This window comes from Schistocerca nitens, chromosome 3 (assembly GCF_023898315.1).
Source record: "Schistocerca nitens isolate TAMUIC-IGC-003100 chromosome 3, iqSchNite1.1, whole genome shotgun sequence".
Taxonomy (NCBI): Eukaryota; Metazoa; Arthropoda; class Insecta; order Orthoptera; family Acrididae; genus Schistocerca; species Schistocerca nitens.
The window spans coordinates 603,210,463-603,238,298 of NC_064616.1; the positions used below are offsets into that span (position 1 = coordinate 603,210,463).

Genomic DNA, 27,836 nt, shown 5'->3' on the forward strand with positions numbered 1-27,836 from the left:
CAAATACTAGTGAACGACATAACAGCATTACGGCGAAGCATTACTGACGTCATGACATTCATCCTTCACGAAATTTTGACAAACACATGGGTGGAATTGGAATATGCTTGGATATCCTTCGGGCAACGAAAGGAGCTCACGTCGAAATTTATTAATTTTGTGTGTGTGTGTGTGTGTATACAACAACATGAATATGTTATCTGCACTTCAAAATAAAAGATGTGTGTCCGTGTATCATATTTTATGCTTTATGCATGTTTGTAATCAGGGGAAAATTTCTGGGATACCATATGTTTGTAATAATGTCTACAGTTACGGTGATGAATATTTAAGGGAAGCATAAGTTGAGATGGGAAAGAGACAGGGTTGAAACTTATCCTCTATGTTATCAATCGGTGCATTCGGCACGCAGTTAAGGAACCCAAGGAGGAATTTGGATAGTGAATTAGAGCTTAGGGATAAAAGACCAGTTGAACAAAATGGATACTGTTGTGAAAAGGGGTTAAAACATAAACAAAAGTCAAACAAGAGTAATAGTGTGTAATCGAATTAAGTCATATGCTGCTGAAAGAATTAGATCAGAAATGTGACACTACATGTAGTGGAAGAGACTTGGAATTTAGGCATCAAAATAACTCATGACTGCCGAAAGAAACAGAAAAACAAAAGGAGGATTGAAACAGCAAGAAAGGCGTTTCTAAGAAAAGGAATTTGTCAACGTCGAACATAAACTTAAGTGTTAGGGAGTATTTTCTGATTGTATGGGTCACGAGTGTAGCCTTGTACGGGAGTGAGATGTTGATGACAAACGCTTTAGACAAGAAGAGAAGCTTTTGAAATGTGGTGATACAGAAGAACACTGAAAATTTGGTGGATACATCATACAACTAATGAAGAGGGACTGAATCGAATCGGGGAGAAAATAAATTACTGGCCAGGGATTGAAGCATTAATGGGATCGTCAATTTAGAAATGGAGGGAAGTGTGGAGAGGGGAGGGGGGGGGGCGGGGGGGCGGAGGAAGTGAAATTGCAGAGATACACAAAGTTTTGACTATAGTAAGCAGATTAAAATGGATGTAAGATGTAGTAAAGAGACTTGCACACGATGCACAAGCATGGAGAGCTGCATGAAATCAGCATTCGGACCGAGGGCCGCAACACGACAACTAGGAGCTATTGAAGTTAAAATTTGTTGCATACAATAGTACGTTACATGCACGTCATAAAAGGCAAAAATCGTACTAAATAAATTAATCCAGAGTAAAACACTTGCACTATACGCCGATCAGCAAAAACATTATATGGCCCTGCTTAATAGCGTGTTTCTCGACATTTGCAACGCAAAACTGTGGCGATTCTGCGTGGCTTGGATTCGACAAGTCTTTGCTAGGTTTCTGGAGGTAAGTGGCTCAGGATGTCTACGCCCAAGTAAGCAGTTCCTATAAATTACGGGTCGGTGGTTTTCTGGCATGGAACTGGTTTCCCGATAGCGTCATAAAAGTGTTCCATTGGGTTCAAATCAGGCAAATCTGATGGACAAGACATTAACGTGAGTTCCCTATCATGCTCTCCCCAAACCTCAGTAGTAAGAAGAGTAATCCTGTTGAAATACGCCATCGTCACTGGAGAAGACATCGAGCATGAAGTGATGCAGATGGCGCGCAATGCTCTTCATGTAGTCCCCATATGCCATGGTGCCTTCGATTATTACCACAGGTTCCACTGATACTCTGATGTCGTTTGATCAACATGGAACCAAGTAGGGGTCGTCTCTTGCAGCACGTAGGAGTCGTCTATTGCAGCGCTCCGTGTACAAAATATGCACTGAATGATACGCTCCGAAACACTTATACCTCCACCAGCATTGTATTTTGTCCTCAAATCTGCCACAGATCACCGCCTATCCTGCTTTACAGAGAAGGCAGCCCTCCATCCTTTACGTCCTGTGAAGAGGCTCGGACGTCCAGCAGATAGTCACCTACTCGTTATTTCACCGTCCTTCAATAACTTTCCACAGATGCTCACGACAGTAGCACACCAAAAGCTGACCAGCTCGTTCGAAGACACCGGGCCAAATTAATCTTCGCTCTGTCAAATGGTTCAAATGGCTCTGAGCCCTATGGGACTTAACATCTGAGGTCATCAGTCCCCTAGAACTTAGAACTACTTAAACCTAACTAACCTAAGAATATCACACACATCCATGCCCGAGGCAGGATTCGAACCTGCGACCGTAGCGGTCACGCGGTTCCGGACTGAAGCGCCTAGAAGCGCTCGGCCACACCTGCCGGCAATCTTCGCTCTGTCACAGTAGTTTATGTACGTAAGTGTATTTCGCCATTTTTGGCACGTATTGTCGCTATAATGGTTCTCCATTCTTTCTTCTCCACTTAAATTCTTTCCTTACCGAGTCACGTGCTCGCTACACCACCAGGTGGCGTTTAGTCTCACAGTGGACAGTGATCATAGAGTGATCTTGCAGTTGAAATGTGTGAGTACGTCCTTTGAGTACTCGTTGCAAATCCACATGGGTTTTTCTCACGAAGTTAACGTCTATATGGAACACAGTGTTTGAAAGATCGTAACAGCGTCTTATTAACGGAGAAAACTCATTTCCTTTCTTAGGTTCATTCAGGTTTACGGCATCTGAGCTACATTTTAAGCAGAATTAATGTGACCACACAATTAAGGTTTCCATGACCGGTTGTTTTGGATGCTGTTGGATCCTCTGAACCGTATGGTGGTGATCCGTGGAACTTACTCGTTCCTGACGGTTCATCATGCGCTGCATTGGACACCTTCAGAGGTGCTACTAGTTCCTCTGAGCGTTACCGACTGTAGGGTCAAACGTCGAAGACTGATGTAAATACTGTGACAAGGCGGTCTAGTAGAAGTTTATACGTGAGCAATAAAGATAATCCTTGCCGAAGATACAACTTAACTATAGAATTATTATCTTTCAAAGATAAAATTTACCTATCAAATCTGTAGTGCTACTGTCCACGTTACTTGACGTCTTCTTTTCTAAAATTAGGCTCATGTTTATGAATTTCGATGACTTTTATATAAAACCGTTGATAATAAATAGTTCGTTGTAGTAGATAAAATGTTGGTTTTGTAAAATTTCACTTCATGTTTTCCTGACTTAAGTGCTTTTTCTGCTACAGCCGATTTTTCTACTTTCCCTAATTGGCAAACACTTTTTTGTTCCTTCGAACGTGAATTCACACTTTTCTTAACAGTTCCAATGACTTTATTACACAAATATGCAATCTCGTACGCTCCAGAAGCAGGAATGCAATAAGCATCTCGGATCAAATTTGATCTTTGCACTTTTACCTTGAAATTCTCCCCCTCGCTTCCTCATCCCATACCCTCCACTCACATCCCCCCTTCCCCTCTCTTCTTTCCCATCGAATCCTCTCCTCCACCTCTGGCCTCCTCCCTAACCCCATTCCTAATCCCTGCCCCTTCCACACAATGTAGACATTATGCAGCTCCCAACATCACTGGATGGGAATGATGTCATGATCCCCCTATCCTTGATACAGAATGGCCTCTTACTGGCTTATTTCCAAGAAATAATATAGAAAAAGGGGGCAGGGGTTTGTCTTAAGAAGGAGTTGGGAATTGTGGTTGGAGAACCTGATATGGCAGTTAAATGTTGAGCTGTGATTGTGAGAGCTAAATATGTGTAACACAACTGCCTTAGAAGCTATCTGATTGGTCTGTTTCCAAGAAATGGGTGGGGCTTAGGAAAGAATGGGGGAGGGGGAGAGGGCTGGAAGGGAATGGAGAGTGGGAGGGGGGAGGAAGGAAAGGAGGAAGTCGTGGCTTAGGAAGGGGATGCAGCTCAGGAGAAGGGAAGGGAATGATGACATCATGCCTTTGCCCCTGAATGTAGCCAGCCCATAGGTCAAAGGAGAAATTGTATTCTAAGAGTACATCGCTCTTCTACTCCGTCACACCATCAGAAGAGGGCATTTATCTCACACAGATATGAGGATTGGATATATTTTTTTCTGTTAGTCTAAAAACCGGTTTCACGTTATGTTTTCGTAGAATGTTGTCAATCTGATCAAAAACTGTGTTTTTTCGTCTTTGTTTTTTCTTCCTCTTTCTTCAGTCTATAGTTATTTAGCCACAAAATTTTATTTACCTCTTTGTCAGAATAGCCATTTTCCTGGAAATCCTGCTTATATGTTTTAATTGAATGTGTAGGTCCTTAACGATGGAAAATTTCCAAAAGTCAAGTAAGTTTCGTAGAGAAACCAACAATTTAGAGTTCGGAGGCCACTGTCTGAACGCAGATTCTTACGAGTAACAATGCGCTACACCACTTAGTAGAGTTGTTTTAAGACCTAATGGAGTATAAACTTCATCAGAAATAGCGAAAGAGGTGGTGAAATGGTGCAGTGGTATTCTGGAGGGCAGAGTTTCATCCTACCATCCAGGTTTAAGTTTTCTGCAATTTGTTTTAATCGCATAAGCGAATGCCAGGATGGCCCTTTGAAAGGACAGGATCGATTTTCCTCTCGACCCTTCCCCAATCCTAGCTTATGCTCCGTCTCTAATGACCTAGTCGTGGACGGGACATTAACTCTTATTTCCTTCTTTCATAAAATTCTGAAAATTCGTAAAAGTGGATTATCCGTTCAGTGTAAAAAATAGGTTGCTGTTGGTTATCGCTTAAGCAGTTACAGCCGGAATATCCAATTGACATCTTCAGAGAACTTATTAAAAGAATCAGCTTTGATTATCGCCGACGTTGATTTATTATCGTGAACCCATGGCACTGGTGTTATCGGAATGAGGTCATAATAGCCGCCTAGTTTGATACTGTGCTGTTTACAGGCACATGTTACGACCTGTGCTCCAACAATCATGGTTTATTCATCATTCGAAATCGCAGTTTCGTCACCCTAGCTGTTGCACACATGGATAGTTCACAGCCACTTCTTAGCTGTAAAAAATAATTAATGAAGGCAGATCAGCTTCTAATATTACAACACACGTATTTCGAGGCCTCTGTGCGGTTACTCTTCTGACGGAAGAAACCAATTTCTGCGATGTCATTTATCTTCCTCTTTCGGTGTCGTCTTTTACCTTCATTAACAGCGCTAGAATTTTACATAAGTACAGTACCTGCAACCCTTACTATGTTTGATTAATAAAAGAGACAGCTAAGATAAAATGAAAAACCGCGCAATTTGCCACGGCATTATTTACAACCGCGAGAGCGTTACGGAAATACTCAACGAACTTCCATGGCAGACGCTGCAAGAGCGGTGTTGTGCATCACAGAGGAGTTTACGGGTAAACTTCCTAGTGCGTACGTTTCAGGAAGAATCAGGCAACATATTACTTTCTCGCAAATACGTCTCGCGAAATAACCACGACAAGCAAATCAGAAAAGTTAGAGCTCATACAGAGGTTTATCGACAGTCGTTCTCCCAATGCAAAATTCAAGTGAGGAGCAGGAAAGGAGAGTAATTACAATCGTACCAGAAGTACACTCCACCATGCAACGTAAAATGGCTCTGAGCACTATGGGACTTAACATCCATGGTCATCAGTCACCTAGAACTTAGAACTACTTAAACCTAACTAACCTAAGGACAGCACACTACACCCAGCCATCACGAGGCAGAGAAAATCCCTGACCCCGCCTGGAATCGAACCCGGGAACCCGGGCGTGGGAAGCGAGAACGCTACCGCACGACCACGAGATGCGGGCACCATGCAACGTAGGACGGCTTATTGAGTATAGATGCAGATGCAGATGTCGAAGCACTGCGCTATCTCGAAGGTGAGTGATTTGAATTCGTCAAAGCACTGTCCCTATACATCGAACGAGATTTACTTACCACCTCGGATTCCGTTGTACAATATATGGGATTTCGTCTGACACTTCAGTCTCTCAACCTATCACCATAGCAGCTGTTTAAGTATCACTGCCAGTTTCGTAATCGTTTGTTCTGTGCGACAGTTTGTTGCATGAACGTTATTTGTTACAAACAAAAACAAAAATTAAATATATGTCTGTTGGGTCTGCTCTCGAATAATCTGTTGCGTATCTCACAATATTTCGTTGTGGCAATTGCTCGACATCTTCAGAAGGTGGCTATTTCTTAACGCTGACAAGTAGCAGTGTGACAAAAGCAAAAATGATTGAACCCTAACAATTTCAGTGTCCACTGTCGCCAAATCTTACAATTTCTTCTTAGCATCATGTTCATTCTCTACTGCAATAACGAATGCTGTCATCTTCACTATAAGAGTTATCCCAACTCTCTCTGTCACTGAGACTACTTATTTTCACTCCATTATCTTCTATGATATCATATTCTGGAGCAACTCAGTGCTCTCACCAAAAATATTTGAAGCCCAAAAAGGGGAGGTCTGGCAGATCTGCGGCGTCAGTTCCTGAACGTCTTCAGGTGTTTCAAAATTATGACTGTACCATCCCTTTGCATATCCTCCATCATGGGATTTGGACACCCTCAAAAATATACGTTTTTCATATTAGATGCATTGTGCTGCCACCTACTGCCAGGTACTCCATATCAGCGACCTCAGCAGCAATTAGACATCGAGACAGAGCAGAATGGGACGCTTCGCGGAATTCACGGACTTCGAACGTTGTCAGGTGATTGGGTGTCACTTATGTCATACGTCTATACGCGAGATTTCCACACTCCTAAACATCCCTAGGTCCAAGCTGTCATCAAGGCTAAGGGTGGGCCAACACTGTATTGAATTCTAGCATTACCGATGGAGAGCGCCACGAACTTGTAAGTCATTTTCAGCTAGGTGTCCGGACACTTTTGATCACATGGTGTACCCACAGGAGACTGTAACATTCGTTCAGTGAACACAACTCGGAGAAAAGGTTTGCACTTGGACAACACTTCCTTAAGCATTGTACGCTGTTGTGCACTATTCAAAAGGTTTCCTCTTTAATAGGTTTCCAGCAGAACTTAAAAAACTGAATGATAAACCACAAGTATTCAAACCCAAGTAAAAAAGTTTTTCTTGCCGCACAGTTCTTTTATTCTGTACAAGAATTTCTCTCAGTAGTTGAGGAACTTTCTCGCTGCAGTGTCTCTCTCACACAAAGATTCTCATATTGTATGAATTAGTTCTTTTTTTAATTTTCTTATCAGCATCCCGTAAATTGTGTAGGTTAGGTTAGGTTAGTGTTGTTTAACGTCCCGTCGACAACGAGGTCATTAGAGACGGAGTGCAAGCTCGGGTTAGGGAAGGATGGGGAAGGAAATCGGCCGTGCCCTTTCAAAGGAACCATCCCGGCATTCGCCTGAAACGATTTAGGGAAATCGCGGAAAACCTAAACCAGGATGGCTGGAGACGGGATTGAACCGTCGTCCTCCCGAATGCGAGTCCAGTGTGCTAACCACTGCGCCACCTCGCTCCGTATAAATTGTGTACTGCCTCGTTCCATACCCAAGTAGCTTTGGCTCCACGGAATCATAAATAAAAATGAAGACACGCTCAAGTCGGAGGCAGCTGATTTTAATCTAAATGGTGTGATGGGCTTCCTGAGTCAACATTTGTCTTCAAGAGCTGATGACGCACTGTTCATTATACGTGTTCGTCGAAGCCCCAAGCAAGTTCCTATTTAACGATTCAAATCTCTTGCTTGTTTCAGGGAAAGTTGGGCTTTGGCGACTTCAATGCTTCTTTGGGGATGCCGACTGTGTGTAGGTATGGTTACAAATTTAAATTTCCCTTATCTCTATGATGGCAAAAATTTAAACGAAGCGAGATACCTTAGCTACTCTGTTTTCACAAATCTGTTCCATAACTAATCAATAGCCAGAGAAGTATGAAAAATGACGAAATGGAATACAAGAGAAGGTGCCTTAGACATAGGACATAGGAATTAAGTGATCTGATATAAGGCTGATTGATTTTGCAAGTGACTGAATTTTTATCAATGGTGTATACAGTGCGAACGATTTAGTTCGCAGCCGTAGCTCGTGGGAACGGGTGGCATACCACTAGAACAAGAAGAGTTCTTTCTGGGAAATATCAGTTGGCTGTTGTGGGGCCAACCTCTCTGCCCCTAACCATACTGTTCGACACAAGAAACGTCTGTTAATGGCAGGGTGGAAGAACTAAGCCAAAGACTCGAGCTAATGGGTACCTGCCCATGGAAGAAGTAACTTCCTCCACGATCAGAAACATGTGGCAGCCAAACAAATGAATTCCGATTGCAAGCCTCGAAGAAGAAGACCAAGGGCAGGAGAACACTTTGCGGAAGAGTCAGTCAGGCGGGCATCCTGGGTTCGGTTCTAGGGAGAGGTAAGGGGAAAAATTTATTAATTACAGTCAAGAGCGGCGAACACTAAAACTGGAGCTTAAATTTCACGAATCATTCAAATTATGAGGAACCGAAATTACGAGGGCGTCTTAAAAAGTAATGCCATCGATTTTTTTATGTAACAACTCTTAAGGCTTTTTAAATAAAACGAATGATATTAACATTGTAAATCTCTGTTAATCATGGCCGTATATTTGTATCTGCATCTACAAGATTACTCTGCAATTCACAATTAAGTACCTGACAGAGGGTTCAACGAACCACCTTTAAGCTATTTCTCTATCGTTCCAATCTCGAGCGGCGCTCGGGAAAAACCAGTATTAAAATATTTCTGTGGGAGCTCTGATTTCTCTTATTTTCTCATGATGACCATTTATCCCCATGTAAGTGGGCGTCAACAGAATATTTTCACAAACAGAGGAGAAAATAGGTGATTGAAGTTTCACGAGAAGATCCTGCCGGAGCTAAAAATTTGTTTAATGATTGCCACCCCAGCTCACACATCATGTCCGTAGCACTCTCACCCCCTATTTCATGATAATACAAAACTAGCTGTCTTCCTTTGAACTTTTTCGATGTCCTCCGTCAGTCTCATCTGACACTGCTCCCACACCGCACAGCAACACTCCAAAACAGGGCGGACAAGGAACAAGATCAGGAACAGCAGATTGGCTGTAAGACTTCCTTGGGGAACGCCAGATATCACTTCTGTTTTCTCGATGACTTTTCGTCAGTTACTACAAACTATGACCTTTTTGACAGGAACCTATGAATGCAGGTACACAACAGATGCGATATTCCATAGGCACGCAATTAATTATAAGACGCTTGTGAGAAACAAAGTCAAAAGCCTCCTGGAAATCTAAAAATATGGAATCAATGTGACATTCCCTGTCGATATCACTCATTACTTCGTCAGAACAAAGAGCAAGTTGTGTTTAGCAGACTGCCATTGCAGCCGAGCAGTTCTAGGCGCTTCAGTCTGGAACCGCGCGACCGCTACGGTCGCGGGTTCGAATACTGCCTTGGGCATGGATGTGTGTGATGTCCTTATAACTACTTAAGTTATAAGTTCTAGGGGACTGATGACCTCAGATGTTAAGTCCCATAGTGCTCAGAGCCATTTGAACCACTTGCGTTTAACAAGAGCGGTATCTTCTGAATCCGTGCTGACCATTTGTCAATAAACCGTTTCCTTCTAGATAATTCATGATGTCCAAACGCAATATGTGTTCCAAACTCCTACCGCAGATCAACGTTAGTACTTCAGTGGATTACTCCTATTCCCTTTCTTGGTTATTGGCATGACTTGTGGAACTTTCCAGTCTTTCGCTGTGGATCTTTCGACGAGAGAGTGATTGTTTATGATTTCTGAGTATGGAGCTATTGTATCAAATGCTCTGAAAGAAACCTGACTGGTAGTCAAGCAGCACCAGAAGACTTATATTTATTAAGTGATTTTAACAGCTTCGCTACACCGAGGGTATTTACTGCTAAGTTATTCGTGTTAGCAGTTGTTCTACATTCTAATTCTGGAATATTTACTTCGTCTTCCGGAAAACTGCGTTTAGTAACTCTGCTCTAGTTTCACTGTCATCACTGACATCACCATTGTTACTGCACAGTGAAGGTACTAAAAAAAATGGTTCAAATGGCTCTGAGCAATATGCGACTTAACTTCTGAGGTCATCAGTCACCTAGAACTTAGAACTAATTAAACCTAACTAACCTAAGGACATCACACACATCCATGCCCGAGGCAGTATTCGAACCTGCGACCGTAGCGGTCGCTCGGTTCCAGACAGTAGCGCCTAGAGCTGCACGGCCACTCCGGCCGGCAGTGAAGGTACTGACTGCGTCTTGCCAGTGGTGTACTTTACATATGATCAGAATCTCTTTGGGTTTTCTGCCAGATTTAGAGACAGAGTTTCGCTGTGGAAATTATTAAAAACAGTTAGGATTGAAGTTCGCTCTAAATTTCGAGCTTCTGTAAAACTTCGCCAATATTGGGGATTTTGCATTCTTTTAAATTTGGCATGCGTTTTGCGTTGCTTCTGCAACAATGTTCAGACCCGTGTTACAGCCCTCTGCTACCAGAGGGCTCGGAATTGTGGAATGTAACACGGCGATGTGTAAGATAACTGTATGTCGGTGCGTGAGAGACCCGCGGAAAACTGAAAGCACGAATTGGAAGAATTCGTCCACACATCGAGCTCCCTCTCCTTCAGCACGACAATGCCAGGCCACACGAGAGAGCTGCGACATCTGCAACAATACGACGCCTTGAGTTCACTGTCATCGATCATCCTCCAAACAGCCCTGACTTGGCACCATCTGATTTTCATCTGTTTCCAAAACTTAAAGATCACCTTCGAGGAGTTCGCTTTGATAGTGATGAAGCGGTGCAAGTAGAGGTGAGGTATCTCTGTCAACAAAGTCAAACTTTTACAGTGGCGGTATCAACAAATTGATGTATGGTTGGGAGAAATGTGTTCGTCGCCAGGATGTCTGTGTTGAGAAATAAATATGTAGACATGAAGGATAAAGATGTAGAATGTTAATAACTTTTTTTAAAAAAAGCCTTAAGAGTTTTCAGATAAAAAATTCGGAGGCATTACTTTTCAGTATGCCCTGGTAGAATAGGGTGCTTAACATTTGCAGACGACTTGGATATTCTATGCCAGGCCCTCTGAACAGCGGAAAAACAAACAGAAATTACTAAAGAAACGGTGGAAAGAGTAGGTCTCCTGCACCTTTGTTGTTGATGCTTTGCTGGCTCGAGAACATCCCAAGACGCTCTTTGACTTCATGAAGCGACTGTTAGGGGGTCTGACTGTAGCAACTAGGGACTCAGAGTCAGAGATGAGATACAATTCTGTAATCCTAATCACGTATCTATTGTTGTGTGTCCAACCTGCGGCAGAAAGTTCATTTCCGTCACATGTATCGAAGTTTGTGTCGCAATATCGACACGTGGTGGAGCATGTTACACAAACAGGATGGCCAAAATAAAACTGACCGTCAAATATTTTCTGGTATTCCGTGACAACGTAATCTAAGAAGCAAAAAGAAAATTAGAAAGTTTTCAAAAACGAATAAGGAAAATGGAAAACTTTGTTCAAGTGGTAGATAGTCTGCAGAAAACTCACACTAAATCGTAATTTAGAATTAAAAGATATTTGTGTTACAGGGGAACTTTTATGCTCTTGTCCACAATACTGAAGGCAAAATACTTGTGCGAAACAGAGAAAGTGAAAGAGAAAGAGAGAGAGAGAGAGAGAGGGGGGGGATAGGGCACAGACCATTCTGCACTGTAATCTATTCATAAGGTTTATAATGCTCCATGTATGCATTTATACATGACTAGGATGCAGCCATGTATTGTGTAATCACTTTGTATAGTTCTTCTATAACTTACATGTTTGATATTAATAGAATCTTCCGTCGGTTCTTGGTAGAACAACATTATAATAATAAATTAAAAGCAAACTGGTGCTTTTCATTTATTATTACATGTTTGATGTTGAACAGCAACAGGAAGTGGGTTTAATGAACAGTTGATTAACTGACTAGTTAAATAACTTGCTGTTGTACTGAAACGCACTACGTACTTTCATCTTGACACAGATGTATGTATGTTCTCCTTACTGCTGTAGTCACTCTTTTCTTCCTTCTTCCTGAAACGTTTCTGCATATTCAGGTCGTTCTTAGGGCCTCTTCCAAGATTCTGTTTTCCCCCACAGTTTATCGTTTAACGTCTCCTCCCATTTCAGTCCTCTACGGTCAATATCGTCCTTCACCTGGTCTCTTCATCTTTACGTGGTCTTCCAGTTGGTCTTCGTCCAGGTTCTGTCCATTCTAGGGTTCTTCTCGGAAGTGTTTTTAGTCCCATTCTTTTAATGTGACCAAACAATTTAATTCTATTACTCTGCATTGTTTCTTTTAGCGGCTTGATCTGAAGGGTGTTTTGTATTACTTCATTCCTTATCCAGTCTCCTCTCGTCTTACCGAGGATCCCCCACAGAAAGTGCATCTCTGTTGCTCATGTTCCGCTCAGATCTTTCTTTGTCAAAGTCCAACATTCTGATCCATACGACAAAATTGTCAGATAATATGACTTGTACATCATGATCTTTGCTTTGGCACTTATTTCCAATTTCTAATTATGTTCGTAACACAGAAATTAAATTTCGAACAATTTTCTATTCTCTCCGAAATTTCATTCTTGATGTTTCCTTTATTCCTACATAATTGAAAGCATCTACTTTTAAAATAATTTTTCTCTTTTATATTACATCCTTAATTTTTTCTAATTTTCCCTGCTTATTTTCATTACTCTTTGTCAAGTGTTAAGTTGTTCTTCCAATTTCAGCTCATTTTCTTCACAAAGCATCACATCATCTGCGTATGCTACGATTTTCATATCGTCTGCTGTTGAACCTTGGTGAAGGTTTATTATGATGTTGTTCATGGCTATATTAAAAAGCTCTAGTAAAGCACACTTCCTTCCCGCACCCCTCTGTCTGTTATAACTCATTCTTATTTTTTGCCGTGTACAATAATACAATTCTGCCATTTTCTGTACATGTCTCTAATTCTCAGTTGCGTTCCTTTTGACTCTTCCAGTCTATTCATACCTTGCCATATTCGACCTTACACTGATCAGCCAGAGCATTATAATCACCAACTTTATACGAACATAAACCCGTCCAGGATATAGCAGCGTCACCTTGCGAGGAATGACTGCAGTCAGACAAACTCACGGTCCATACAGTATCAGTGAGCGTGCTGTCCATGTGTAGAATGGGGAAGGTGCGCGATCTGTCTGATTTGACCGACGGCAGAATGTGGTGGACCGGAGGCTCGGCACGAGCATTTCGGAAACTACACGACTTGACGGACGTTCGAGGAGTGCTGTTGCGAGTGTCTTCAACACGCGAAGAAACCAAGGTGAAAACACGCCCAGACGTCAAGGGGTTGGGCGTTCACCCCTTATTACAGATGTCAGACATCGTAGGCTGGGCAGTCTGTTAAAACAGCACAGGCAGTGAACTGTTCCCCGCCAGGGTGACCGAGCGGTTCTAGGCGCTACAGTCTGGAACCGCGCGACCGCTACGGTCGCAGGCTCGAATCCTGCCTGGGGCATGGATGTGTGTAATGTCCTTAGGTTAGTTAGGTTTAAGTAGTTCTAAGTTCTAGGGACTGATGACCTCAGTTGCTAAGTCCCATAGTGCTCAGAGCCATTTGAACCATTTGGAACACTCCCCGAACACTCCCACAAGATGGGCCTCCGCAGCCGACAACCCGTGCATGTGACAATGTTAAATCTACGGTATCGACAACTAGGACTAAATGGGCATGTGACCATCGTCACTGGACGTTGACGCAGCGGCAGAGCGTTGCATTGTCTGACGAATCCCGATATCTTCTTCATCATACCGACGGAAGGGCGCTAATCCGTCGTCTTCCAGGGGAACAACTCCTTGACACCTGTACCGTGGGACGGAGACAAGCTGGTGGCGGCTCCATTATGCTCTGGAGAACATTCACTTAGGCATCCACGGGTTCAGTGGAACTCGTACAAAGCACCGTGAGGGCCAAGGAGTGTCGTACACTGGTTGCAGACCATGACGATCATGTTTCCCGACGGCAGTGACATTTTTCAGCAAGATAATGCGCCATGTCACAAGGCCAGGAGTGTGATGCAGTGGTTCGCCTAGAACCACTTGGCCATACTGGCCGGCTCACCGGCAGGTAACATAGGTCGATGAAAGTTGGACCATACATAAAAAGACCTGCTAAACTATAGTACCTATGGCTACTGAAAGAAAAACGCAATAACACGAACAGATATGACAATTTTAGCTGAACAAAATAATTTCAGTGGTGTCACTGCGATTTATAATGGTCTCTGGAATATTACAAAACACGTGAAATAGTTCTTAACAACGTCACGTCCATGCCCGAGGCAGGATTCGAACATGCGACCGTAGCGGTCACGTGGTTCCAGACTGAAGCGCCTAGAACCGCTCGGCCACACTGGACGGCCAACGTGCTCTCATGCTGACCACAAGCTTGGTTGGGATTTCTTGTTGTAAGGCGTTCCATTACTCCACCAGTGCGGTTGACAACTGTTGGATGGTCTTGCTGCGTGAGGACATTCTGGAATACGTCTGTACAACGCATCCTTCGCGTGATAGATGGGATTTAAGTCGGGGCAACTGGCATGACATTCCATACGCCGAATATCCTCCCGTTTCAAGGGCTCCTCCACCTGCCCTTTTCGATGTTGTTGCGCATTATCATCCATAAAAATTAAGTCAGTGAAATACACTCATTGAAAGACACATTTGGTGTCACAGCAACATTGACCAACGAGCGTAGTATATTCAAAGATTTTAAGGTCAGTACACCAATGCAAATTGTGCCTCCTCACACGATAACACCTGCACCTCCAAACTAATCCTGTTTGACAATGTTCCAGGGTGCATTACGTATTGCCACCTCTCGCCAGATGAGAGTATGAGCAGAATCACTGATCACAGAATCCGATCTCATCCGATAAGATCACGCAACCCCAATCTTATGGTGTTGGTACTATCGCAAGCGGTGCCTCCGATCTGTAGGTGCCAACGGAACACAACGTACTGATCGTGGGGCAAAGAGACCACTACCATACCGTCACTGTGCCACTGTGAAGCGTGAGATTGCATTCCTTGCAGTGCTGTTAAATGTGGTTGCAATTATAACCACTGTTTGTCGTGGGTCCTTTCTTGCCCGTTGCACAATGTAACTGTCATCTGCTGTTGCAGTTGACCATGGTCGACCACATCCGCTCCTTTCGGCGGCAGAGCCCGTGATTCAGAACGGTCTCGATGCACATGAAACAATGCTGTGAGCAATACCAAACTCCCCGGCTACACTCGTTACGCTTCATCCTTCCTCCAGTTTCCCGATGATTCTTCTCCCTGTGAAGTCATCCAAATGTTGTCTCCGGATCATGTTGTAATGAAGAACACCAACACAGTGCACCGTAACTGCTCGCTGATTGCCGCACACTGTTTGTTCTGTCCCTAACTGCCTCGTGTTACTGGGCCAACCATACTTGCCGCCTTGCCGCTATAGTTATGCTGATCTCATGCCATGTGATGTCCAAATTCCTGTGCATGACTGGGAGACTTTTGGATTCTCCGTCACTTTCATTCATTTTCCTAATGTAGTTAATGTGTCATGTTACTTTATCCAGCTCGTTGTTTAGTTTTGCAGAGTAGTGTATCTAGGTTCTCATCACGTAGACCAGAACACAGACGTCTCGTTTTCAGGATGGTACGGATTTCTATAGCCCGTAAAAGAGTGTAAAAGAGATATTTACAAAATCGTTGTCACGAAATCGTGGTGGGTATGTGTAGGGTATGCTGCAATTAACAATGAGAGCGGATATGGGTGAAGCAGCCTATGGGATAGTACTACGGGCAGTCAAAATAAACGAGACAGATAGAAAAAGGCATGTAAACTCTTTATTATTTCTAAAGTAATCGCTATAACTGTTAACACATTTATAGCTCTGTGAGATAAGACGATCAATGCCTTAATGGGAAAACGTTTGTGGCTTCTTACGGAACCATGATTGTATCCCGGAGTGCACCTCTGTTTCAGAAGGAACTCGACGGCGACAAATGTCTTTCGTCAGGGCTCCAAAAATATGGAAATTCCAGGGGGCCGTCCGCTGTGGCCGAGCGGTTCTAGGCGCTTCAGTCTGGAACCGCGTGACTGCTACGGTCGCAGGATCGAATCTTGCCTCGGGCATGGATGTGTATGATGTCCTTAGGTTAGTTAGGTTTAAGTAGTTCTAAGTTCTAGGGGACTGAGACCTCATTTGTTAAGTCCCATAGTGCTCAGAGCCATTTGAACCATTTGAAATTCCATGGGGAGAGGTCGGGACCGTATGGAGGATGTGTGAGGATGTGTAAAACTTCTGCGGCGTACTCGAAACAATCTTGACCATAAGTGGACGTTGTCTTGCAACAGAATGATGCCGTCTGTCAACATTCCAATGCGTTTGGACTTGAAGGCGCGGTTTGATTTGTGCAAAATGTCCATGAATCGCGAGTTAATTGTGGCGCTGGGTTTCAGAAAGTGAATGAGCAGCGGGCCCTTGTCCCGCAGTTGGAGTGCCTGTTGTTTCAGCTTCGCTACAGAAGTTCCGCTAGGAGGGCCTTACTCATCCTCCATTCAGTCCCGATCCCTCCCCAACAATTTTCATACTTTTGGAGCCCTGAAGAAAGACATTTCTAGCTGCCGATTGCTTCGGACGAAGAGATGCGGGCTTGGGTACAACGATGTTTCCGTAGGCAACCGCAAACATTTTTTCATGACAGCACTGACATCTTGCGCCACAGTAGGATAAATGTGCTAAGAAAACAGTTTACTTATTGCTTGTCCTTCTGTCTTGTCTTCATTTGACTGCCCCTTATAGAAGCAAGAAGGTTACATGAAACGTGGGTGCACAAACGAACCGTATGTGAAATAACTGTAGATACGAAGTTAGGAGTTCGCCTCCTTAGCTGAATGGTCTAGGTGTATGACTGCCCTGCGGAGGCCCCACATTCAGTTCCTCGGTACTGCCATGGATATTTCCTTGGTCGTGTCCACTCAGCCTCATGATGCCAACTGAGGAGGTTACTTGAATGATAAATAACGACTCTAATGTCTAGAACGCTGACAACAGCGCCGAGAGTGGTACGGTATCCTCACTTTCCTTCATATGGCAACCAAATGATGCTATTGGTTGAAGATTACACGACCGTTGGACGGTCCCGATTTGCGTCAGAGCGGCGGAGCTTCCCATGCGGTTACGAACTGTCACTGGCTTCAGTATCAAATATCATCATAGTTAGTATAAATGTACTTGAAATATAAACTTTTCGATTAAGTCCCCATCTCATTGAACTCAAAGTTCACTCATGTCCCATAGATGAGGAACGCGGTAAATTTACGATTGTGCACCAGCAAAGTTTGCTGTTGGTGTAAGACGACGTCTAAGGCACCTCTATTTAATCAAATGAAACTATATAGTTCTAGAGACATTCTCAGGTCTCAAACATCTGTGATGTGTATATGAAGACTGAAGAGACGAATGTAAATCTATACTAGCTCACAACTACATGGACTACCCTTGCACGCCTCCCTCCTCAATCCGAATTCCCATTCACACATCAGACCACTTGGTATTCCCCCAAACTAGCGTTTCAGAGGGGGAATACCAATTGGTATGTGCAACCCATTGTGCCTGGCTGACGTAGTGGCTACCACATCTGCCTGCTGCGCAGGAGACGCCTTTTCGGATACTAGCCTTTGTCCAAATTTTCATTCGTCGCTTCAGTCTACATACATACGAACCAATGTTGCCTTTGGTGGAGAGGTCCACGGTCCGTCCCCACGGTTCCAACATCACCTGACCTCAATCATCTGACTTTTCTGTCTGGGATCATCTCATAAGAGAGAGGTACGGTACTCTCGTTCATACAGTTGAATTATTGGAAGAGCGTATAAATCCCTCAAGGCGACAGCAGCGTCACTTGGCAACGACTGACTGCTAGTCAGACAAACGCACAGTGCATGTAGTATCAGTGAGGGTGCTGTCCGTTTGTACAAAGGGGAAGGCGCGCGATCTGTCTGAGTTCGGCCGAGGGCAGATTGTGATGGCGCGGAGGTTCGATACGAGCATTTCGGAAACTACACGACTTGTCAGGTTTATAAGGAGTGCTGTGGTGAGTGTCTTCAACACGTGGCGAAACCAAGGGGAAACCAAGTCCAGACGTCGTGGGGTTGGGCGGCAAACCTTCATTCCAGATGTCGGACGTCGTAGATTAGGCATGCTGTTAAAAGAGGACAGGTGGCGATCTGTGGCGGAACTAACCTCAGACTATAATGCTGAACAGAGTACAAGTTTGTCACTCCTAACTATGGGCCTCCACAGTCGAAGAAACATGAATGCGCCAATGTTTAACATCACGGCAACGGCAACTACGGCTGAAATGGGCACGTGACCATCGGCACTGGACGCTGGCGCAGTGGCAGAGAGTTGGATGGAATCATTAATCCCGACACGTTCTTCATCAAGCCGATGGAGGGCGCGCATCCGTCGTCTTCCAGAGAACGGCTCCTTGACTCCTGTACTGTGGGACGGAGACAAGCTGGTGGCGGCTCCATTATGCTCTGGAGGACACTCGCGTGAGCATCTATGGGTCCAGTGGAGCTCGTACAAGGGCCAAGGTGTATTGTAGATTGGTTGCAAACCACGCACACCCCTTCATGATTCATGACGATCATGTTTCTCAACAAGGTAATGCGTCATGTCAGAAGGCCAAGAGTGTGGTTCGAATAACACAGTGGCAAATTACAATTGATGTGCTGGCCCGACAACTCGCCAGATCTGAACCAGATCGAGCACATGTGAGATGTGGTTGAATGTGGTGTCGGAGCTCATCGACCTTCCCCCTCCCCGTAATTTACTCGAATTAGGTGACTTGTGTGTGCAAATGTGGTGCTACCGCACTCCAGCGACCTAACAAGATCTGATTGCTTCCATGCTACGACTCGTTGCCGCTGTTAGCCTTGCCGAAGGTGGACATTCCGGCTACTAGGTAGGTGGTCATAATGTTCTGGCTAATCAGTGTACAAGACGATCCGGCGGTGTTTGAAAGAGTTCGTACCTCACTGCATAGGCGAGTGCAGTATTCAGTCAGAATGCGAGGACGACACGAGGAACACTTCCTTCAACAGATACGAGTAACATGTAACATGCTAAAGCTCTATTGGATGGTGGCAAAACGAAAAGTTTATATTTGAAATACGATTGTATAAGGGTCTGTCAAAAAGTCGTCGTTTGAGGGCGTTGCTGCAGTGCATATGCAACATAGCGAGACTCTGATGAGGGTGCATAAGAACTAAAATTTAGGCAAGGGATTAGTGTGACATTCGTGACTTTCCGAAGTGCGTGCGGTAAATGTGGCAACGTGAACTATGGAGGCGTTATTACCAAATGCGTCCAAACGGGACCAACTGGCTGTTATTTTTTTGTTGGCTGGCGTGGGGCAAACACTGGTAGACATTCATAGGAGAATGAAGAATGTATATGAGGCAGTGTGTGTGTCGAAAACTACCCCTGTGAAATTGTCCGCCAAGTTCGTTACTGGTCGCGATTCGACGCAAGACGCTAGTCGATCTCGAAGGCCAGCTTTACATGAAGACTCAAATGGGAGGCGCTCGAGCACCGACCCTATAGATCTGATTTCTCCCCATGCGAACAACACACCTGCGGTCCCTTAAAAAGGCCTTGGAGAGTCGAGGATTCCTGTCGAAAGAAAATGCGCAGCTGGCAGTTACTGACTTCTTCACTCAGCAGGACACAATGTTTTACCAAACGGCTATCATCAACTTGGTGCGTCGGTGGAAGGATTGCCTCAATGGTCAAGATGAATTTGCCTGATTGGCATACAGATTCAAACGGAAACGTTTTGATCACCCCTTATCCTAACTAGGACAATATTTCATTTTCAACTCAGTGACGGCTCGTAACCACATATTCGCAATTATCTCGCAAACGGCAGTTTGTGGACCCTTGTGTATATGACTGCTTCTGCTTCTATATCGTATGTTTTTATTTATGTCATTTTCCGCTATTAATAATGACACTAAACTATCTTTATGGGCTATTGGTTTTCGACACTGCTTCCATCGTACGTTTCGAATGGGGATAGTGAGAATGAGATAAGAGATAAGGGGGCATTCGAGGGTATCAGGGGCACGCACTTTTTCTTTTTTTTTTTTTTTTTTTTTTGCTCCATTACTTATGAAATACGACAGTAGCGAAGATTGTAATACGTGTCTTGTGGTATTGTGGCATGAGACGTACAATGGCTTCCAGAATATATATGATGATTGATGATGCGAAAACGCACTAAAACACTGTCGCTCGATATTTCATTTTATAGTGTTGACCCTACGACCTTTCTTCGAGGATAGACTGAAGACGGGCAAAACTACGTTTACAGAATTGCTATATTCAGAGTAAGTATTTCCCAATGTTGGCCTGAATACACTCTTTGAAATTCTGAAGACAGCGGGCACAAAAAACAGGGAGAAAAAGATTATCTGCAATTTGTACAAAAACTAGACTGCAGTGATGAGAGTCGAAGAACATACAGTATAAGGGAAGCAGTAGTTAAGAAGGGAAAGGGGCAAGTTTTGTAGGTTATCTCCTATGTTACTCAATCTGTACACTGAGTAAGCAGTAAAGGAAATCCAGGAGAAATTTGGGAAGAGAATTAATGTTCGAGAAGAATAAATAGAAACTTTGCGGATGGCGATACCATTGCAATTTTGTCAAAGATGACCAAGGACTTGGAAAGAGTAATTTAACGGAATTTTTAGTGTCTCGAAAAGAGGTTATAAGATACACATCATCAAAAGAGAAATAAGGATAATGGAATGTTGTCGAATTGGCGAAGCTGAGGGAATTAGCGTAGGAAATGAGACACTGAAAATAGGCAACAAAATAACTGACTATGGCTGGAACAGAGAGCCGGCCGCGGTGGCCGAGCGGTTCTAGGCGCCACAGTCTGGAGCCGCGCGACCGCTACGGTTGCAGGTTCGAATCCTGCCTCGAGCATGGATGTGTGTGATGTCCTTAGGTTAGTTAGGTTTAAGTAGTTCTAAGTTCTAGGGGACTTGAAATGGTTCAAATGGCTCAGAGCACTATGGGACTTAACTTCTAAGGTCATCAGTCCCCTAGAACATAGAACTACTTAAACCTAACTAACCTAAAGACATCATATACATCCATGCCCGAGGCAGGATTCGAACCTGCGACCGTAGCGGTCGCGCGGTTCAAGACAGAAGCGCCTAGAACCTCTCGGCCACAACGGCCGGCAGGGACTGTTGACCTCAGAAGTTAAGTCCCATACTGCTCAGAGCCATTTGAACCATTTTTGCTGGAAGAGAGAGGATATAAAGTGTAGACTGGAAATAGAGAGAAAATTGTTTCTGAAGAAGAGAAATTTACTAATACTCAACAAAAATTTAATTGCTCGGAAGCCTTTTGTAAAAGTAATAGTTTGGAGTGTAACATTCTACGGAAGTGAAACATGGACGACAAACAATCCAGACAAGAAGAGAATAGAGGTGTCCGAAGTATAGTCCTACAGAAAAATACTAAAGAGAAATGGATAGGTCGGATTAATAATGAAGAGGTACCGAATAGAAATAGAGACAAAAGAAATAAACGGCACAGTTTGACTATAAGACGGAAACGGTTGATAGGATACACACTGAGCCGGCCGGGGTGGGCGAGCGGTTCTAGGCGCTTCAGTCTGGAACCGCGCGACCGCTACGCTCGCAGGTTCGAATCCTGCCTCGGGCATGGATGTGTGATGTCCTTAGGTTAGTTAGGTTTAAGTAGTTCTAAGTTCTAGAGGACTGATGACCTCAGATGTTAAGTCCCATGGTGCACAGAGCCATTTGAACCATTTTTTATACATACTGAGCCATCAAGGAATGGCCAATTTGGTGATGGAGAAATGAGAGAGGGAGACGGGAAGCTTGACTGCAGTCAGCAGGTGCAAATAGGTGCAGGTTGCAGTGATCAGTTGCCACGATAGAATAGAACCGCAATAAACCGGTATTCGTACTGAAGACCACAACAACGAGAACGTTACATTCAGAAAATATTTCACAGAAATTACTTTCCATTTCGAATGATGCGCTATCGTGTCCCTGAAAGTATACGAGTAGCTCGATTGAAGAAAAACGCGGTAACGTTAAGAGACAAGATACGAGATTGCAGTGCCTGTGTTCTCAAGAAAAACGATGCATTGTTCCTTCTTAAGTTCTTCTTAACAACACACACACTGCAGTCTCATATTTACCAGCCGATACCAGGCGCTCGACTCTCAATAAATATGTCCTTCCTGGACTGTAATATACGTTAACGTATGAGTGCAGGTTGTGACACATGAATGATTACGTTTGAAAGTTTGGGTCTTGCCGCGATTCGTACACGGAAATCCGAAGGGTTAAGGCGGAAAACCGGGCTCGAGTCCTGCCAGGCACAAATTTTCACGCACCATTCCGTTATGCAGCGGTCGTTCGTGTTCGCAATTGCGAATATATTTCCTGTTTATAGAAACGCCGAAATGTCGTCGGGGCTGACGTGAACAACCGCCGGCCGCGTGTCATTCACATACTCACCGGCGCAAAAGTCGAAAATCAGCAAATGGACGGGGTCGACGTGGGCTATGGCGGTGCGAGGGATCATACAGCAGCTGCTGAGGCGGCGGGAGCGGCGGTCTTCCGTAGCGGCGGCGGTGGAGCCTGCGGACAGACTGGAGCGGCGGCGGCCGTGGGCCGTGGCGCTCTTATAGCCGCGCCGCGTCACCAAGGCAGATAAACCGCCACGCAGATAGCCCCCCCTCAGCGCAACGCCCCGACTCCGCAGCCAACGTTCTCCTCAACGGCGTCACACAGACCGGATTAAAGGTACGATTATTTTCACTTCTCTTGTGTCCGCAGTATTTTCGAGAAGAGAACATTTCCCGCCTGCACTGGTATTGAGAAAGCATATGACACCCTCAAAAAAGAATATAATAATTCTAGTTCCAAAGAAAGCAGGTGTTGAGAGATGTGAAAGTTACCGAACTATCAGTTTAATAAGTCACAGCTGCAAAATACTAACGCGAATTCTTTACAGACGAATGGAAAAACTGGTAGAAGCCGACCTTGGGGAAGATCAGTTTGGATTCCGTAGGGATGTTGGAACACATGAGGCTATACTGACCCTACGACTTATCTTAGAAAATAGATTAAGGAAAGGCAAACTTACGTATTTAGCATTTGTAGACTTAGAGAAAGCTTTTGACAATCTTGACTGGAATACTCTCTTTCAAATTCTAAAGGTGTCAGGGGTAAAATACAGGGAGCGAAAGGCTATTTACAATTTGTACAGAAACCAGATGGCATTTATAAGAGTCGAGGGGCATGAAAGGGAAGCAGCGGTTGGGAAGGGAGTGAGACAGGGTTATAGCGTCTCCCCGATGTTATTCAATCTGTATAATGAGAAAGCAGTAAAGGAAACAAAAGAAAAATTCGGAATAGGTATTAAAATCCATGGAGAAGAAATAAAAACTTTGAGGTTCGCCGATGACATTGTAGTTCTGTCAGAGACAGCAAAGGACTTGGAAGAGCAGTTGAACGGAATGGACAGTGTCTTGAAAGGAGGATGTAAGATGAACGTCAACAAAAGCAAAACGAAGATAATGGAACGTAGTCGAATTAAGTCGGGTGATGCTGAGGGAATTAGATTAGGAAATGAGACACTTTAAGTAGTAAAGGATTTTTGCTATTTGGGGAGCAAAATAACTGATGATGGTCGAAGTAGAGAGGATATAAAATGTAGACTGGCAATGGCAAGGAAAGCGTTTCTGAAGAAGAGAAATTTGTTAACATCGAGTATAGATTTAAGTGTCAGGAAGTCGTTTCTGAAAGTATTTGAATGGAGTGTAGCCATGTATGGAAGTGAAACATGGACGATAAATAGTTTGGACAAGAAGAGAATAGAAGCTTTCTAAATGTGGTGCTACAGAAGAATGCTGAAGATTAGATGGGTAGATCACATAACTAATGAGGAGGTATTGAATATAATTGGGGAGAAGAGGAGTTTGTGGCACAACTTGACTAGAAGAAGGGATCGGTTGGTAGGACATGTTCTGAGGCATCAAGGGATCACAAATTTAGCACTAGAGGGCAGCGTGGAGAGTAAAAATCGTAGAGGGAGACCAAGAGATGAATACACTAAGCAGATTCAGAAGGATGTAGGTTGCAGTAAGTACTGGGATATGAAGAAGCTTGCACAGGATAGAGTAGCATGGAGAGCTGCATCAAACCGGTCTCAGGACTGAAGACCACAACAACAACAACAACACAACATGACACAGTACCACTAAAGCTATTGTTCGAGGTGCTGTGGTCAGGGAAATGCCAAAACATTATGTAAGAAGTATCGTAAACCTCTATAAGTCGGCGGAATGTGTCATTAAAGTAGGGAAAGAAATTTATTAAGAGACCTTCAGAATAACTAAAGGACTGAAGCAAGGATGCTGTCTGTCTTCCACACTCTTCAAGATGTATGTGCAGGAGGAACTGAATCTGTGGTGTAGAAAGTTCATGGGCATGGGGTTTGAAGTAGGGAACCAGAGAAAGTACACACTTTTCTATGCTGATGATAAGGCTGTTGCAGCAAACGACGAAGAGGATACATCTTAGATGCTCAGGAAGTTATTGGAAGAGTAGAAAAAGTGGAGTTTGAAAATTAATTTTTAGGAGACGGAATATCTATGTCGCTGAGAAGAGGGAACTTAACTGGACATTGACGAACATCTGATTAAAGTGTGTAAAGAGTTGAAGTACGTGGGTAGTATGCTATCACGTGATGGAAGACGTGACAGACATATCCAATAACGAATCAGGCAGGGAAGGGCAGTTATCCAAAAATTAAACCCTGTTCTTCAGAAAGGCGTTTAAAGGTCAAAATTCGTTTCTACAAATCCAGCATGGAACCAGTAACAACCCATGGGAGTGAATGCTAGGAACTCACAGAAAGAAAGAAAGAAAGGTACTAAGAGCTTTAGAAATGGGCCACTTGAGAAGAGCCCGTAGAATTTCCCGCCTTGACCACGTAAGAAATGAGAAAATAAGAGAAAGGACACAGGCTCATAGTATTACGGATAAGATAGAAGAAAGATAGATAGGATCATTTGGGCATATCAAAAGAGTCGATGAAGACAGATGGCCCAGGACAGTAATTTCATGGCTACCTCCTGGAAGAGAAAGAAGAGAAAGACCTCAGAAAGTGTAGCTAAGTGGAATCCAAGAGGCGAGGGAGAGAAGAGAAATAAAAGAGGATGAGGGAGAATGGCGAGGTCGAGGCATTCGGCAACAGAGATGCGGGATGCGGCAACAGCTATAGGACACCCGCAACAAGGAAGCAAGGAAGGGAAATAGAAAACGTTCTAAGTACCATTGTTTCACAAAACTCATTTTCATTGCTACTGAACGGTAATCTGTTTCACGTCCTTAGAGCTGACAGAGGTTCCTAAGCATGTAGGAAATCTTTCAAACGTCCGTTAATAGTCTGTGTGCTACGTTGTGCTACCCTCTGGAGCTCCATAATTTAAAAGATATGAGAAGTCGTTTTTGTTGAAGACAGTTCTAATAATTAAAAACAGAATGCCTTTATTTCTGTACTTGTATTACTAAAAATTCAGGGTCTTTCACATATTGCGCAATTTTTAAATTTGGTGGCAAAATTTTGTTTCCAAGTTTACAGCATTGTATTTATTACTTTTAATATCGATTGTCATTCCGATTACTTGATTAAACGTTGTTTGTGTATTTCAGAATCTCAGTTGCCATGGAACGGTTCACAAAGTAGGAACGTGTCATCTTTCTGAAAACCCATTACAGAACCGGCGGGGTCTTCGTACGTAATAATGATCCTACAGCACAACAGTTCTGCTGTTGATAAAGAAATTCGAGGAAACCGGGTTAGTTGCGACGATGAAATCGCCTGGGGGAAACCGTACGGTTCGTATGGAACAAAGCGCCGGCCGCGGTGGCCGTGCGGTTCTGGCGCTGCAGTCCGAAACCGCGGGACTGCTACGGTCGCAGGTTCGAATCCTGCCTCGGGCATGGGTGTGTGTGATGTCCTTAGGTTAGTTAGGTTTAAGTAGTTCTAAGTTCTAGGGGACTTATGACCTAAGATGTTGAGTCCCATAGTGCTCAGAGCCATTTGAACCATTTTTTTGGAACAAAGCACTGCATTGGTTCAGATGGCTCTGAGCACTATGGGACTTAACTGCTGAGGTCATCAGTCCCCTAGACTTAGAACTACTTAAACGTAACTAAGCTAAAGACGTCACACACATCCATGTCCGAGGCAGGATTCGAACCTGCGACCGTAGTGGTCGCGCGGTTCCAGACTGTAGCGCCTAGAACCGCTCGGCCACCCCGGCCGTCACACTGCATTGGTGCGGGGTAGTGTGGCTGCGAGCCCTCAAATGTCGCTGCAACGTCGTTCTCAGCAACTGGGGATTTCGACAGCCTCTATGCAACGAATTTCGAAGAAGAATCTTCATCTGAACCCATACAAGATTCAATTGGCGCAATATCTTAAACACGCTGGTCAGCTGAAACGGAGAAATTTCGCCAGATGTAATCCCACAAAACAAAAAGAGGACAATAATTCTGGAAGAAGAATAATCTCAAGCGGGACACATTTTCGTCTGTGTGGGTTCTGTAACCGAATATTGCCGTATTTGGGGTCAAGAAAACCCTAGGGTGGTCCAAGAGAGCCACATGCATCCACTGCGAACCACAGTTTGGTGGTGTTTATGGGCAGGTGGTGTGATCGGCCCTTTCTTTTTTAAGATTTTGACGAAAATGCAGTAACAGTTAACGGTGAGCGTAATCGTGAAATGGTCAAAAACAATTTCTGGCCTGTTCTGGATGAAATGGATACAGGCAATATGTGGCGGCCCAGATTTTGTGACTTAAAGCCAAGTGACTTCTTTTTCTGGGTGTTGTGAAGTCCAAGATCTACGTGAACAAACCACAAACTTTTCTCCAACTAAAGGAAGAAATTCAACATTTCATCAGGGACATCAACAGAGAAGTTGGTGAAAGAGTCATCACGAACGTCATATACCGAATAACAGCCTGCCGAGAGACTGGAGGTGGATATATGCCTGATATAATTTTCCACACTTAATTGGGAGTGTATGTAGATTTGGATGCATTTTTGACATAATTATTTCATTTTTAACAATTGTATATCTGAAAGATCCTATGAAACCTAATGCCTTATTATTTATGGCACTTGGAATAAAAACTTTGTTCCTACCATGTTCTCGAAAACTTAAATTTTTCAGACCGAGCCTGTGTACAAAATACATGTTGATTTTTGCATAGAAGAATCCAGCAATTATCCTCTGTTAATAAAGCTAATTATATACCGGCTTCGAACCGACAGGTTCATCTTCAGACGATTGTTCACTTTTATTTTACATTTTGTTCTTTTTCACGTTATTTGTTGAAAAAACAACAGCCAACAACCAATGTAAGCAGCGACAAATGTAATATACATGTGACCAGCTGCCTAGCTATCGACCTGTTCATCCAAAACCGGTAACCGTGCTATGTGTGTAAATAAACAGCATGAACATTAGCTGGTTGCTGTTTTCTTCTTTGCAAGAATAGACGTATAAAAGCTTTCGTAATGGCTCTTGGAATCAGTTGCTTTAATGGTGTGGCCCTGAGAACGCTCTTAATAAGGTATTTATTTTCCACTTTATTTGTCTCATTATTTATTGCGGTGATGAGATGAGCAGCATAATTTTGCGGTATCAGAACAGTTTCTCAATTTTTTTGATACAGAAA

General features: G+C 43.7%; 1 protein-coding gene across 1 annotated transcript in view; it reads right to left on the reverse strand.

Annotated features, from left to right (window-relative positions):
• Positions 1-27,836, reverse strand: part of LOC126249354 (uncharacterized) — a 107,880-nt gene that overhangs the window by 67,767 nt on the left and 12,277 nt on the right. Inside the window, exon 2 of the mRNA XM_049951007.1 lies at positions 22,596-22,761. Coding sequence (XP_049806964.1) covers positions 22,596-22,761 — 166 coding nt within the window. The remainder of the gene's footprint in view (positions 1-22,595; positions 22,762-27,836) is intronic.